Genomic DNA, 15,926 nt, shown 5'->3' on the forward strand with positions numbered 1-15,926 from the left:
AAAAGAGGTCGTCTATTGGAATAGGTCAAACATCTATTCAGAAAGTTGTTATCTAGAGGTCTGGTTCTGTGTGAATAGTGTGTAATAAGTGCATATATTAACATCTCATTTATTATTAGGTAATTGGTATCATGGAGAAATAAGCTATCTTTGTTATCAAAATGCAATATTTTAAAGTATTAAATTATTAAAACCATCAGTTTTAGAAGACTGGTTATTGAGTATAAATGAGATGCTGTGCTGGAAATGAGTATGTTACTTTTTTTCACAGTGGTGCACAATCAGTCCTGAACACAATAAATAGCCTTGTTTCAATATCAGAAACTCAATGAACTTTGTAAAGTATATGCAAGTTAACAAATGTTTTGTATGTATATGCAAGTTAACAAATATTTTCTTTTTCAAGTTCAGTATACTTTGGAGGAGAAAGTCAGGCTAACTGAACCCACATAACAGCAATATTTCTTCTGTTACATTTGAAAAGAACAAAACAAATATAGGCTTAGGCTCACAAATGAATTTGTGTATAACTTTATTTTTTTTAAAAAATCAAATTGATAGTTAATGAGTGCAATTGGATTTTTCCATACATTCAACATATAGCTAAAATATACAAAAGTTCTTTACAGGGTTTTTTTTTAGGAAATAGTTTCCTAATTACTGAGATGCTCTTTGGATACTCTTACAGATGTATCAGAGCTGCTGCTTGATGAAGAGTTTACCTGTGAGTAGGAGAAGGCTTAAGCAAGCAATGGACAACCTGTGTCCTACGGTGAAATGTGGCCTCTTAGCATCTTGAGAACTTTTGAAATTTGATGGCAAAATAGTCAGTTTCCAGGGACATGGGTTATCCATCCTCCCCGTCCCCCCCAAAAAAACTATGAGAAAATTGATTCTCCCGTCATCACTAGAAGGCATGCTGCACTTGATCAGGAGAGCGAGATTCACCATTGTCTAATTAAAGATTGGCCACTCATGGTTTAAATGAGGGGTGTCCAACCTTGGCAACTTTTGAGACTTGTGGAATTTAACTCCCAGAATTCATGATGGCAGGGGAATTCTGGGTGTTGAAGTCCACAAGTCTTAAAGTTGCCAGGGTTGGACACCCCTAGTTTAAATGTTCAAGCCATGGCAACAGAAGTTTCATGGGAAAAAAACAGGCACTTGGCTCTCTTCTATGTGACGGATAGTTATGATTCCCTGGGAATCAATTGATGTCGAGCCCAAAACTGTATGTGAGTCATGTTAAAATGGCCCTTTTCTTAAATACGTGGCTATCTGGAGTTCAGGAGTGAGTGATCCACACGGTTAAATACTGCACAAGTGCGTAAACTTCTCTGGTGACATTTGTAGTTCTGTTGTGATGTTCTAAGCCTATATTTTAATATTGACAGCAGAAGTTAAGAATCTGTGGACAGTAACTCATCTAAAAAAAAAGCAGGAGTGTGTGTGGAATACTATTAATTTTATCTTCAATAACACTTGTTTAAAAAAAGGAGGTATTTGTATATATTCAGGCTACACTAACATAATAGTTTAATCCCGTATCTCTTCTCAAAGGACACTGGGAAAGCAAAGAATATTACCCCATACAAAAATAAAACCTAGCATTGCGATTTTAATAAGTTCTGTTGTACGAGTAGAAATACAATCCTCGCTACAGCAGCACACCAGGAAAAACTAGGGTGAAAATGTATAATTTAAAAGACGACTGCCACCCTGTTCTAACCTAGTTAGAACGCTTGTGAAAAAGAGAGCAATGCAACATTCACATTCAGCCATGCCACATAAAATCAGCTTGGTAAGGTCACTTCAGGCACCAAGGAATAAGCAGCGAAGCCAATCAACAGCACAAGTCTATTCAACTACATTTCACACCAAGCCCTCATTAAAGCAGCTTTCCTGAGGTTTTATTTATTTGCCAGCCAGGCAGAGAGACCTCCACTAAAGCGATAGCCAATCAATATATTGCCTCATCCTTGTCTTGTCTCGATTATTTTTTGCTGTTTAAGGGAGGGACTGAGTTCCTGGGCATTCAGAATTGCCCTAGTGAAACACTTCTCCCTCAGATCCAAAATACAGGAGAGGACGCATAGCCAGATCAGATGTGCTAGTGGAAGGGATTAAAACAAAGCTGCTGATAGATCCCCACTCTTGCAAAGATGGGATTTTGATGTCTTCAAGTCACTCCAGATTTGAGAGAGACAGCCAGATGAAGCAAAGAGGAGATCCAGCTGAAGAGTTCTGGTCAGACTTGAATATCTTTTTTTGGATAGTTGAGGGGAATCAAGGTAACAGTTGAATCAGCATTTCATAAAATGCCCCTCCAAGTAGGATATATCTAACAACAAAAGCACATACAGTTTTATGTATTTTATGGCTAAGAGAAGAGAGTGGTTCCTGAATCACTGTAGAATGCATATATATATATATCTCATAGCTATGGAAGCAAATTTGCCTTGACAAGTTAGTCAAGGAATTTTTAAAACAATACAAGCAATGCTTTTCTTGCAGCCCAATCAAATCTCAGAATAGGCTTACATAAGTCTGGTGAACTCATTTTATAGATCCTCCAGTTTCTCTACTTTTATAAATGTGCCTCCCTAAGTGCTTTTTCATTCTCCCCTTTCAGTTACTGGCTATGGCATTGCTAAAATGAAGCAACTTTCAAAACTTTAATGGACTATGAATCGCTACCATACTTCCCCTCATTTTCAGTAGCCCCACTTCTTCCCAAACATAAAATGACATTTGGTATTAAATATTTAGAAAAATATCACACACAAAATGTTTCTTTAAAAAAAAAAGGTTGCCCTATTATCCAACGCTAAAATATTGCTCTCTCTTCTCTATCCTAGTCTAGTAAACCATCTCTTTCACAGAGAGGTTACTCAGATAATGTCTTTAGTGTAAGAAGCAGTGCTATTGTAGTTTACCTGTGCAACTTAAGAGTATAACTTTAAGAATGTCATTGTGCTCGCACTGTGAAGACAAGATTTACCATACATAACTGAAAGTGGCTTTCCCACCAAACAAAAATACAGGAACAGAATGCAAATAATGCCTAAACTAAACACTGATTTTCTTTCAAGCTTGACCTCTTTAACTATAAATCCTTTATAGATTCTGTTAGTAATTTCTCCAAGGTGTCAAAATTACTCATCCTTCTGAGCTCTCTGAAGACTTAACTGTGCATTAGTCTGTTCTGTTTGGCTGTAGTAGCATTTGTATCAAAATCACTAATCACTCTGAAGTATTTATACATCACACTGGCCCAGCAGTGTGCACATATATATATATTTAACACAGTTGCACAAAATCTATTCCTTGACATTATTCAGTAAACCATCTCTTCCTAGTATCAACTCTTACAATCTTACCAAGTTTGGCCTACCACATTTAAAAAACAACAACAGGTTCTGCACTTTCATCTAAGGAATGTAAAATATTCCAAATACATAGCCCATATGCATATAAATAGGTAAATGCTTCAGACAAAATACTCCAACTTTTATGACTGACCTTTGAAAAAATAGCATTGAGAATATTAACAACCAGCCCTTGTGATACACACATTTGTCCGTGCACAGATATTTTAAAGAACTGAGTAGAACAGAAGAACATAAAAGAAAACCTCTCACTGCAACCCCAAAGAAAACAAACCCATTTCAATAGATATCCAACCCAATGAAAGAAGAGGAAAAGTGCCAGAAGAAGTGTCCATGTAGGTATGCATCTTTGATCCTTCTATTTTTAGTTCCTCAGAAACACAGTAGGTACAAGCAGAGCGGAAGCTAAGGCTGGCTCCCAGCCTCTTCTACAAATCTCAATGAATAATCACTTGCATCCTGTGTCTTAAAGTGCCTTTGTGCTGGCTGGATGTGATGAGTGTGGAACAGGTTTCTGTGGGTAATAGCTGAAGAAGTAAACCTGCAAAAGGATGGCCATGTCTACAAAAACCTGGAGAAGTCCACACACCGAGAACTGGAATGGAGCTTGATTCAGAAGGAAATACACCGTCTTGAAGGTGTCACCGCTGGTCCACATTAGCACCATCTTTACACTTAAAAGGGAGAGAAAAACAAATCAAAAAGAGAAAAAAGCTATAATAAAAGTATCCCTGACAGATTTTTGCAATTCTGCTAATGGCAAAGCAAAGATGTCTTTTTCATGAAGAATGAAAGTATTACAATGTTTATCCAAATAACTATCAAGGCCAATAAGGGAAATGAAACAAACTACAAATCACTGTCATCAATGTTCAAATATAAAGAATAATAAAAGTTTGATCAAATGCCATTGTAATGCGGATAACATACAGGGTATAGTCTGTTCTTTTGCCAAGTAGTAAGTCACAAACCTCTGAAGTTCATCTAGATCAGGCCACCAAACTTCATATGACACACAGCCAAATATGTCTTTCAAGGCTACATTCATTTACACACACACATAATTCAGATACATCGCTTAGACTTTTTTTAAAGGTACCCACATATACAGATGTACTTAACTTTGAACCAGCTTAAAATGTGCAGTGCTGCTGGCTACAGACATGCTCACAAGTGTTCCTGAAGTCATGCAGTACTTCATATTTTATAAATGGGTGAAGGAAGTCTGACAACTTGCTGAAGGCTAAAAAGGGGATGACCTAGTTCAGACTATAATACCTTGTCTTCACGAGCGAGTTCTGGACAAGCCTTCCCCCCGCCCCATGAATAAAATCTCCTCGCTCTACTTTTGTAAACTATGTTTTAATTGGTCATGATAATAGTTCAGGATATAAAATGAGGAACACAATTTACCAGTGCTCCTCACTTTACATGAACCAAGAGGTAGGGTTCCAGCTTCAAAATAAACCAGGATATTAAACTACATTTAAAATCCTGGGATAGTTTTAGAGTGTGCATGAAAACCTGTTTGTTCTGACCAGGCAACAAATGTTGTGTTTAAGAAATCAACTGAACCATTCTAGATGAATTGTGGAACATCTTGAAATGAAAGGGGGAACGTCTTGATTGATTTGCTTAGAGATGTTTCAGGTGGGTCCTGCAGGATGAAAAGAGCAAACGTGCTCCTCTGTACCCTCTACTTTTGCATTGTTTGGGCAGCAAAGCTTCCCTGGCCTTAGCTACCACACTTGAATTCAAAAGTGGCATAACCAAAATAGACTCTCCTTTGATCCTCCCACCCAACACGTTTCTTCTCTGGTATCTTTGCTTAGCTGCTGCTGCCACCAATGACCTTGCCATCAATCTGGGGGAGGGCCTTCTCTGTGGGGGCTCCAACCCTTTGGAATGAACTGCCCCCGGAGATACGGAATATCCCTGATCTCCGTGCTTTCCGCCGTGCCCTCAAGACCCTGATGTTCCAACAGGCAGGGCTAAACATACAAACATGCAAATGATTTTTTAAATGTTATCTAATTCTGGGTTTTATTTAATTGACCAAACTAAGTAACAATTTTAATTAGCAATTTTATGATGTTTGTGTGTCTATATTTTTCTTGACTGTACACCGCCTTGAGTCCTACGGGAGAAAGGCGGTATAGAAATATAATAAATAAATAAATAATAAAATAAATAAATCTGCTGTCTTCCACCATACAACATCTATGCCAAGATCTAGCCTACTTGTTCTGGATTTATGACTAAAATGAACACTTTGGTCAGGATGTGGACCACCTGAATCTCCTTGTTCCATGCAAATCCCTTTTGAACATTTTCTGTGATTTCAAAGCTAGACACACCTTCCCGAAATGGAAAATTAAGTTAATTACCGTGTTTTCCCAAAAATAAGACCCTGTCTTATATTTTTTGAATCTAAAAATAAGCGCTTGGCCTTATTTTCAGAGAGGTCTTATTATTTTGGGGTGCATGGAGCAAGAGGGGGCTCCTCTTGCGGTCTTACCTGATTTCCAGCTCTGTCTCCCTAACGCTAACCAGAGGAAATGACAGGGACCAGCTGCGCGTGCGGTTAATTATTTTTAGGGAGGGCTTATTTTCAGGGAGGGCTTATTTTCAATCGGGGGCTTATTTTAGTGCATGTGCTCGAAAGCCAGATTGGGCTTATTACCTGGGGAGGTCTTATTTTCAGGGAAACAGGGTAGAGGTTTCCAGATTTAATGATAGCATTTAAACAAGGATGGTGCACATGGGAATCACCTTGACACAAAATCTGTCCTATGCTGCCAAATAATCAGATTTTGTGGAAACAAAGAAATAAAGCAAATATCCCAAACTATAGAATTAACTACTAAAAAAAGGAAAGAATATATAACATTATTTTCCAAGCTGTTGTTTTCTAGCTTAAAGTATAGTAATGTTTTTTTCCTGTCACATAATACTAAAATGAAAGCAATGTTAAATGGCTCTTATGATTTAAACGCTAAATGTTTTCATTAATGCATTATATATAGCAACTCAAAGGCATTGCCAGCTTTTAAGTGATTTTGTCTTACTACATTATAAATGCATAATCTTTTAAATGGAAATTATAAGGAATGCCCACTAAAAGCTTCAGAGGTGTTAGAATAACTTTAAAATACATTGTGAGTCATGTACAAAATATAACTGAAAACCATGAGCACTTCAAGTCTTATTTACAATTTATGATGTGCAGCCATGAGCATAACTGAATTCAGAAATGGTCCAGCTCTTATCCAACCACTGAAATAAGAATGAGAACCAGAGATACGGGTTAGAAAGGATAAACTTTATACTAAGACCCAAAAATGTCTTTAAAATTGACGAAAGAGAGGTGTACAATCTTCAATATTATCATTTAAGAATAAGCTTCATTATGCGATGTGGTTAGGACTTACTGAAACTTGAAGGTAGCAAAAATATGTATTGTATTTGTGAATTACCAAATTCTGCTAATTGAGACTAAAAATCTATCTTTTACAAGAGAGATGAGCTATTTACTAAGATGCTACATCCCAAGAACAATGTTCAAGTAGTTTATATAAAATATATTTTAGAGCAGGCTAAATTAATTAAACACAGATTTCCCCTAAATGAAATAAGTTCTTTTGCAATGCAACTTGATTTCAATGGGACTTGAATTCAACTAACCTCATCACATGATTCAATCCACTAGCTGTTGAAAGTTACTTATGGATAGATGCACTTCATTTGGTTCTCCTGGTAATTGATGTGGATTGGAAATAAGTATTCCAAGAATCAGCCTGCCTCTCTGGGTAAACTATCGCCAGTAATTTAGAGCCATGTTGAAATTTTCAGAAGAAAGTTTGTATCTAGCTATATCATCAGTTCACGTCAGAGATTTTCACATCAGAGGTTGTGAGGTTATCCACTATGCAAATGGATATGTCAAACTCAGCTTTGCCAATGGACATCGCAAAAAATAGAAAATATCTTGCATGGGAACCATGGTTTACACAAATGACAACAACTTTAAGGTTCCATGAAGAGATCCATTATCTAGGAAGCAATAAGTTTCAAGATGACGGTGTATGTCTATGAATTTCCCAAAGAGAGAAATGGTTGAAATTTTGGAATGTCTTCTGAGTGACTGGGAACTAAGGCAGCAATTTGTATGTGAGATCTTATTTGATTTCTGCCTAAAGAAAGATTGTTGTTCTGTCTGCCTAGAACATTTTCTCAGTGTATGTGAAACTGCAACAAGGAACACTATAGATACTAATGAAGCTTTTATACATCCATAAACATCAGGAATGTAACAGCAGGATTAAAGATAACTGTTAATGAACTGTAGTCATCTTTTAAAGAAACACAAAACTAAATAACTTAGTGCATAGTTTGGGTACCATTTCCTATGGATCCAATCCTATTATTTCACTTGAAACAGTTACAAAACTGAAAGTTGTTGTTTTTGGTTAATGACAACCCCTCTAAATAAACAAAGGAAACTGCTAACAGTTCTCTTTCTTATAACCACAAAGTTATATGTGGTTATAACTTTGTACTTACAAAGTTCTTTTATTTAAATAGAAATAAATATGTATGTATGTACGGTGTATATGTATGCATGTATGTTTGTTTTCCCCCTCCTATATTTATTTATTTATTTATTTATTTATTTTTCATATTTGTATACCGCCCTACTCCCGAAGGACTCAGGGCGGTGAACAGCCATAATAAATACAAATACATATAGAAGTTAAAAACTATTAAAAACAGATTAAGTAATTTGGCTCAAAGATTAAAACATCCAAATTTATCTAAAAGAGGTCTAAAACCCGATTTAAAAGCCAATTTAAAAGTCAATTTAAAAAGGGAGAGTTAGGCCAGACCAGCTTGTTGGAATAGAAACGTTTTCAGGGCACGACGGAAAATGCGTAAGTCTTGGATGTTTCGTAACTCCGGGGGAAGCCCGTTCCAGATGGTAGGTGCCCCCACAGAAAAGGCTCTCCCCCTGGGGGCTGTCAGTCGACATTGTTTGGCCGATGGCACCCTGAGGAGTCCCTCTCTATGGGAGCGAACTGGTCGGTGAGAGGCTATTGGTGGCAGGAGGCGGTCTCGTAAGTACCCTGGTCCTGAGCCATGGAGCGCTCTAAAGATAGTAACCAAAACCTTGAAGCGCACCCGGAAGACCACCGGGAGCCAATGCAGCTCGCGCAGGAGGGGGGTTACATGAGAGCGCCACATTGCTCCCATCACCACCCGCGCGGCCGCATTCTGGACCAGTTGGAGCCTCCGGGTGCTTCTCAAGGGGAGCCCCATGTAGAGAGCATTACAGTAATCCAGGCGTGAGGTGACAAGGGCGTGAGTGACCGTGCGTAACGAGTCCCGATCCAGAAAGGGACGCAACTGGCGAATCAGGCGAACCTGATAAAAAGTCCTCCTGGCCACGGCCGTCATATGCTCTTCTAAAGACAGCCGTGAGTCCAGGAGGATGCCCAAGTTGCGAACCCCATCTGTGGGGGCCAACGACTCGCCCCCAATAGTCAGAGATGGCGCCAACTGACTATATCGGGACGACGGAAACCACAGCCACTCGGTCTTGGATGGGTTGAGTCTGAGTTTGTTCCTCCCCATCCAGATCCGTACGGCCTCCAGGCACCGGGACATCACCTCGAGGGCATCATTGGGGTGGTCTGGGGTGGAGATGTACAGCTGGGTGTCATCAGCGTACTGATGGTACTTCACCCCAAAACCACGGATGATCTCACCCAGCGGCTTCACATAAATGTTGAATTTATGCACAAAATTTATGCACAAAAGCTTAGGACCAATATCCAAAAAGCATAAATTGTTAAGCAATGCTTTAATCTGCATCTATAGTTCTACAATATGAAGTTATTCTGACAATCCATGACGTGAACATTTCTGCTTGGTGTACGCTCCCATTTTAAGATATTATTGCCTTGTCACTGCACATCCTCCAAGCCCTCCTGCTTCAAAATAAAGGAACTTTTACATATGCCTAAGGAAATTAAGGTAACTTTCTACAATCAGAAAGAACTGGAAAAAAATATGTGGCTTTCTGCAAAGGCTGAACAGCTGCTCGGGCTCACTCTTACTTCTGAGGGACAGAAGAGGGAAATAAACAGACAGAAAGCCCCAACTTGCAGGAAGCGAGAAGCAACACACAATCTGTCTGGAAGCAAGAAAGAAAGCCAAATGCGCGGACAGATAGGAATTTTATTACACAAAGATTATTTTCCCTATTTTGAGCAGCTGCTCTGCAAAAGTCTCTTCCTCTCCATTAATTTTTTTTTAAAAAGGAGATATATAGCAGGGTTGTAATTCTGTGAAAAAAAATCCAAAAGTGTTTTGAGGATTAAAAATATGCTAAGAAGGGTCTGTGTTCTGGGCTAGCCAAGTTCATGTCACATTTTCTTCCCCCCGCCCCAAAAGACATGACACTAATGTAACTTGGAAATCCATGGACCAACCTGAAATAGGATTATGTCCAAAAAGCTACCAAGTGAATTTTATTAATCATTCATGAAACACAGAGTATATAAATAGTGAAATGAAAGATAAAAATAAAGGCTAAATTGTACATGTGTGCAACACTACCATTTAGTGGCCAAACAATTCCAAAGTGTAGAAGCAAAAATAATGCTTGAACAACATTGAAGACAAATGGAAAACAGATTCACAAACCACAGGCGGCGCCTGTGCCAGGGGTCATAGTGTCAAAAAAAGTCAATATGGCAGCTGTATCGCAATCAAAGCACTGCCCTTTATTCACAGGCATTGTGTCGCACATAACAAAAAGGCACGGCTTTCTTTGTGCGTTTGCAAAAACCATCTTGCTTTCTTGACCCTGCCCTGCAGAGACACAAACAGAAGTTTCTAACAGCGCTGTTAAACAAAAACCTAAGTAAAGTACGCAAATATTATATGAACACTCAGAACTACATTTTCAAAGCAGTCTAACTTGTACAGGTAGTCCTTAATGTACAACCACAATTTTGAGCCCAAAATTTCTGTTGTTAAGTAAGACATTTACGCATGGTCACTCACGCCCTTGTCACCTCCCGGCTGGACTACTGTAATGCTCTCTACACGGGGCTCCCCTTGAAGAGCACTCGGGGGCTCCAACTGGTCCAGAATGCGGCTGCGCGGGTGGTTATGGGCGCAACTCGTTGCGCCCATGTAACACCCCTCCTGCGCAAGCTGCACTGGCTCCCAGTGGTCTTCTGGGTGCAATTCAAGGTGTTGGTTACCACCTTTAAAGCGCTCCATGGCATAGGACCAGGGTATTTACAGGACCGCCTTCTGCCACCAATAACCTCTCACTGACCAGTTCGCTCCCACAGAGAGGGACTCCTCAGGGTGCCGTCGGCCAAATTATGCCAGCTGGCGACACCCAGGAGAAGAGCCTTCTCAGTGGGAGCTCCTGCCCTTTGGAACGAACTGCCTCCAGAAATACGTACAATCTCTGACCTGTGGGTTTTTCGCTGTGCCCTCAAGACCTTACTGTTCCGACAGGCGGGGCTGTCTATTTAAGTAGTTTTTAAATTGGAGTTTTAACTTGGGGTTTTAAATTTTGGCCGAAACTGTTTAATTGATTTTAATTACTTTTTAATGATGATGTCTGTATATTTATGTTTTTAAATTGGCTGTACCCCCTCCCCCCGAGTCCTTCAGGAGAAGGGCGGTATATAAATAAAATTAACATTAACATTAACATTTGTCAGTTGAATTTTGTCCCATTTTACAACCTTTCTTGCCTCACTTGTTAAGTGAATCACTGCAGTTGTTCAATTAATAGCCTGGTTGTTAAGTGAATGTGGCTTCCCCATTGACTTTGCTTGTCAAAAGGTCACAAAAGGTGATCACATGACCTTGGGACACAGCAACCTTCATAAACTTGAACCAGCTGCCAAGCATCTGAATTTTGATCACATGATCATGGGGATGCTGGAAAGATTGTAACTGAAAACGGTCATAAGTCACTTTTTTCCATTGTAACTTTGTAACCGTTGTAACTTTGAACAGTCACTAAAAGAATTGCTGTAAGTCAAGGACTACCTGTAGCATATGTACTAATGCAATGCACACTTTGGAGATGGTTTGAAAGAATGGCTGATTTTAATCACCCTGTCATTTTTCTTTGCTGCTGTTTTAAGGAGTCAGCCCTTTAAATGTGAAAGCAGGCTTGTATAGTTTAGAAGCCAGAAAACGACAGCTTTCTTCAGCAAAGAACTTGATAAGTTCAAAATCAGTTTTTCTATTCTTTTTTAAGAATGCAAGCCCTAATATACCCCAATCACAACACTGTGATCTTCCCATGATAGCTAATGTTTCTATTACGAGCACATTTTCTGCAAATCTTCTAAGAACCATCACCTAAATGACCCAGATTTAGGAGGGTGGGGGGGTGGGAGGGGCAGAGTGTCATCCAAAACCAGGGGTGCCAATTAGGAAATGCTGCTGGCTCCAGGATGATCAGGAAAACAAATCCGTATTAGGCAGAAATCAGATCTATAAAATACTAAACATACTGCAATATGGCTAGTTAAAATAGCAAGAGGCTCAAGGGGAGCATCCAATTTTGTGACAATACACAAGCCAGAGCAAACAAAAGAAGCAGTAGCTAGATTGGAAGAAATGCTATTGCCAGAGGCTCAAGCAACAAAAATAGCATTTCCATGCGATGTAACTCACTCCCGTGATATCCAATGTCAAACCTGCCCCTCTAATATAAGTGCCTTATAGCGGAGCATTTAAAAGTTTCAACACGGAAGGCATAAAGAGCAATCCAGTTATGCAATGCAGAGGATTTTAACAACAGTAATTATATGCAAAACAGGAAAGAATATTACAGGTAGTCCTTGACTTACAATCAGTCAGTTATGACGGACCCAAAAAAGGGGACTAATGACCCGAATCTGAAGTTCTGACATTCCCCTCCCTAATAGTCACATGACCACACAATGGACACTCAACAACATTACCACCTTCATGGTCATTTGCAGCACCTCAAGTTCACTTGAATGTGTTTTACAAGTTTTGCCTAAAATTGGCACTTCCTTCCAATTTATGGCAAAATTGAACCATAGTGAACAATGGATTTACATAATGACTGCGCCATTTGTCTTAACAACTGCAGCATTCGCTTTATGACTGCTCCAAAAAAGCTTGTAAAATCAGGTTGCTCACATGACCGACCTGTTTTTAACAATCATTATAACTTGTGATCATAATGGGCAGGTTTCATTACGGTCATAAGTCAAGGATTACTTGTATTTTGTACTACAAAAGATGGTTTGTAGCCTGCGACTCTGCTCTGATGGTTTTTCTAGATTTTCAGGTGCTGGCAATGACAAGAAGCTTCTGCATACAACATCAGCCACAAGGCTGAATGTCCATGATTAAGTCAACCTGATTTGGCAATAATTAACCCTTCCAGAGCAGATTAGTAATTAATTGAGCTTACTATAGTAAAACGTAGCCTGAGGCCCCAAGAGGCGAAGCAAAATTGGGTGATTTGGGACCAGTCACCACCTCACAGCCCACTTCACCTCACAGGGTTATTGTGGGGAAAATAGGAGGAGGAAGGTGTGTTGGATATGTTAGCCACCTTGAGTTATTTTTAAAAATAATAAAGGCAGGAAATGAATGGATGGATGGGTGAATGAATGAATGAATATGCATGTATGTATGTATGTATGTATGTATGTATGTATGTACATACGTCTCTCAGGACACCAGAAAAATGAAAATTATTTGCCATCTATTTTAAAAAGTAATACAATATTAAAACCCATCAAACAACTGAGAGAAATAGTACTGACAGGGAACATATCGATTTTAATTTTTAGTGCAGTAAATATGGATAAATTTAAGACATGCAAACAAAAGCTCTTTTGGGGTCCTCCATAATTTTTTTAAAGTGGTAAGGGATCCTTACAGGAAAATAAGTTTTAAAAACATTGCTACACCACTATAGTGCTATATTGGTTGACTCTGTATCTAAAAAGGTTAAATCATGGCAACTGGGCCAAAGCTTGTTAATCTGAGTCGTTTCATTACTCTCCAAGTAACTTCATCAGTCAAAAATAAAAAAAATTAAAAATTAGAGAGGGAGTCAGAGAATGATTGGAATGTACTAACTCTTGCCACACCTAATATTTCTCCCCAAAATGTATTTCAATATGTTAATGAAGACTCAATCCATCCAGGCCAAAAGTTTGAAAGGTTAAGATAGAAGATGGGTATATTCCCCAACACCGTTGGCCAACCCGATTCTCTCTTCAGGTTTTACTTCAAAGTCCTCTTCAAGCCAAGATACCTTTCTGAGGCCCAACATATGTGAAGGATACCTATTTAGATCTCTGCTCCGTCTACTTGCAGAAAGGTTATTTTATTTATCATGTAACAGAGCTACAAACTCTTGACTGTTTCAGAAAAGTGTCTGCCCTGGAGGCCATCTTTAACTTTGGATCTTCAGGGCTGACAATAAGATTACCCATTGCACCACCCACACAGCCCATTCTGTAAACTTCATGACAAATTCAGAACACATTTTACAGGGAAAACTTTTTTAAAAAATCAAGAAGTTAAGATGTAAAGTTAAGCAAAAATAAATGTTTCTAACTCAGATTTCTAAGACTAGGATAATGGTAACTACTTTTTCAATATAAACTGTGAAATTAACCATTTCAAAACATACATGATTCTTTCATCATTATCTCCTTTTCTCTCACGCACAATCTCTTTCTCCCTCAGGTGGGTCATTAAAAACAGCGTGGGTAATATCTAACTGTGGAAAGTAATCTTTTATTAGTCTCCCTCCTGAACATTTTAGTCCGTTATAAGATTCCCAGCAGAAATGTCTCCATTATTAGACTTATCTGTCTATGATCTGAAACTGCTTAGGCCACGTTCCGCTCCAGAACAAGGATTTTTGTTGTTAATTCCTCAACTTTTTGCTTAGCTATTTCTTGATGTTTCCTAGGGGTCCTTTCTGAAAAATAGAGAAACACACAAGGCAGAGAATAGATCCCAGAGGTATACAGTAATTTCTCTTTAAAAGTCCAGTAAGTATACCACATGCCTGTTCATACTTTTTTTTATTAGGAAAAAAAGAAGTTGTTTCTGTGGTGCAGTTTAACAAGAACGTAATCAAATCACAGAAACGCCCGTTTTCTGGCAACAAGCTATCAGCCTTGTTAACCACAAAATTACATTTTGCAGGATCTTAGATTACTTCAAACATGTGCTCTAAAAATAGGTCAATGCCTCCACTACCTAAACTACAGTAAAATTTCAGAAAAGGAAAATGGGAGGGTGATAGTGGGATGGCTGCCTCCAAAAAAACAGATATCTGAAAACTGGAGTTAATACTGTTAATTTCATCCTTCTGGAAAAATACAGATAATCCTGGCTTACCGTCCACTCATTTAGCGACCGTTTGAAGTAGCAACCGCACTAAACTAGTGGTACTTACAACTGGTCCTTGGAGTTCTGGTTATCACAACATCCTTACAGGAATGTGGTCACAACTAAGCACTTGGAAACTGGTTCACAAGAGAGTTGCAACATCCCAAGGTCAACTGATCACCAGTCCTCTGCTGGCTTCTCACAAAAAAAGTCACTGGGGAAGCCAGCAGGGAAGATTACCTTGGTAAGTCCCCCCACTGGCCTTCCTGAACATACACCCTACCACACCACATCCACACCTGGCCTTCCATCTGTGCATCTTGTCATGCTAACCAACCCCCCCCCCCAGCCTTCCTGCACATGTGCTGCATCCCCTTCCTTGGCCTCTCTCCACCTCCCCCAATTTATGCAGGGCCTGCACTGGCCCTCCCAGGTCCTCTCATGTTATCCCTAAACTCTTTGTTAGGACTCCTGCTGCTTACCACTTAAGAACAAGTTAGGATTAAAACAGCAACCAGACTGCTGGGATTTGTCATTACTAAACAATGCTGTCACATGACATCATGCTTTATGACTGCATTGCTTAGGGATGACAATACTGGTCCCAATTGCCATTCCCACCTGGGGACTACCTATAACACTTTAAAATATTCAGAGTAGAGTTGTGTAATCATCTAACTCAGTGGCTCCCAAACTTTTGGGCACCATGGACTGGTTTTGTAGAGAAAGGTTTTTCTGTGGGCCGGCAGGGGCGTGGTTTCACGTGCTGCTTGCATACTGTGGATGGGGCTTTGCTTGTTTGCATGGACCGGTTTCTGGGATGCTGTGGACCAGTACTGGTACACAGACTGGGGCTTGGGGACCCCTGATCTAACTCAGCAACTGTTGTGGTCCACCAGCAGCCTGCGGACCTGGCAGCGGAGTCGGACAGTGAGGAGGCTGGGGAGGACAATGGGCCAGTCCTGGAGTCAGGGGAAGGCCTGGACGAGGGATCTACGTCGGAGGCAGAGATGGGGCCAGGGCGATGTGTGGACTCCGGAGCCTCCAGAGGCGGACAGCAGAGAGGCAGAGGAACAAGAGGAACCTGTTCCTAATGCACACATA

At 39.7% G+C, this 15,926-nt stretch overlaps 1 protein-coding gene across 1 annotated transcript in view; it reads right to left on the reverse strand.

The window, feature by feature from the left end:
• Positions 1 to 568: 568 nt before the first annotated feature.
• SLC66A2 (solute carrier family 66 member 2) overlaps positions 569 to 15,926 on the reverse strand; it is a 65,170-nt gene continuing 49,812 nt past the window's right edge. The window contains exon 5 of the mRNA XM_070942443.1: positions 569 to 4,063. Within this exon, the coding sequence (XP_070798544.1) occupies positions 3,856 to 4,063 (208 nt within the window). The 3' untranslated portion in view covers positions 569 to 3,855. The remainder of the gene's footprint in view (positions 4,064 to 15,926) is intronic.

Source organism: Pituophis catenifer, unplaced genomic scaffold (genome assembly GCF_029215685.1).
Source record: "Pituophis catenifer annectens isolate HBS135680 unplaced genomic scaffold, rPitCat1.0.hap2 SCAF_3, whole genome shotgun sequence".
NCBI lineage: Eukaryota > Metazoa > Chordata > Lepidosauria > Squamata > Colubridae > Pituophis > Pituophis catenifer.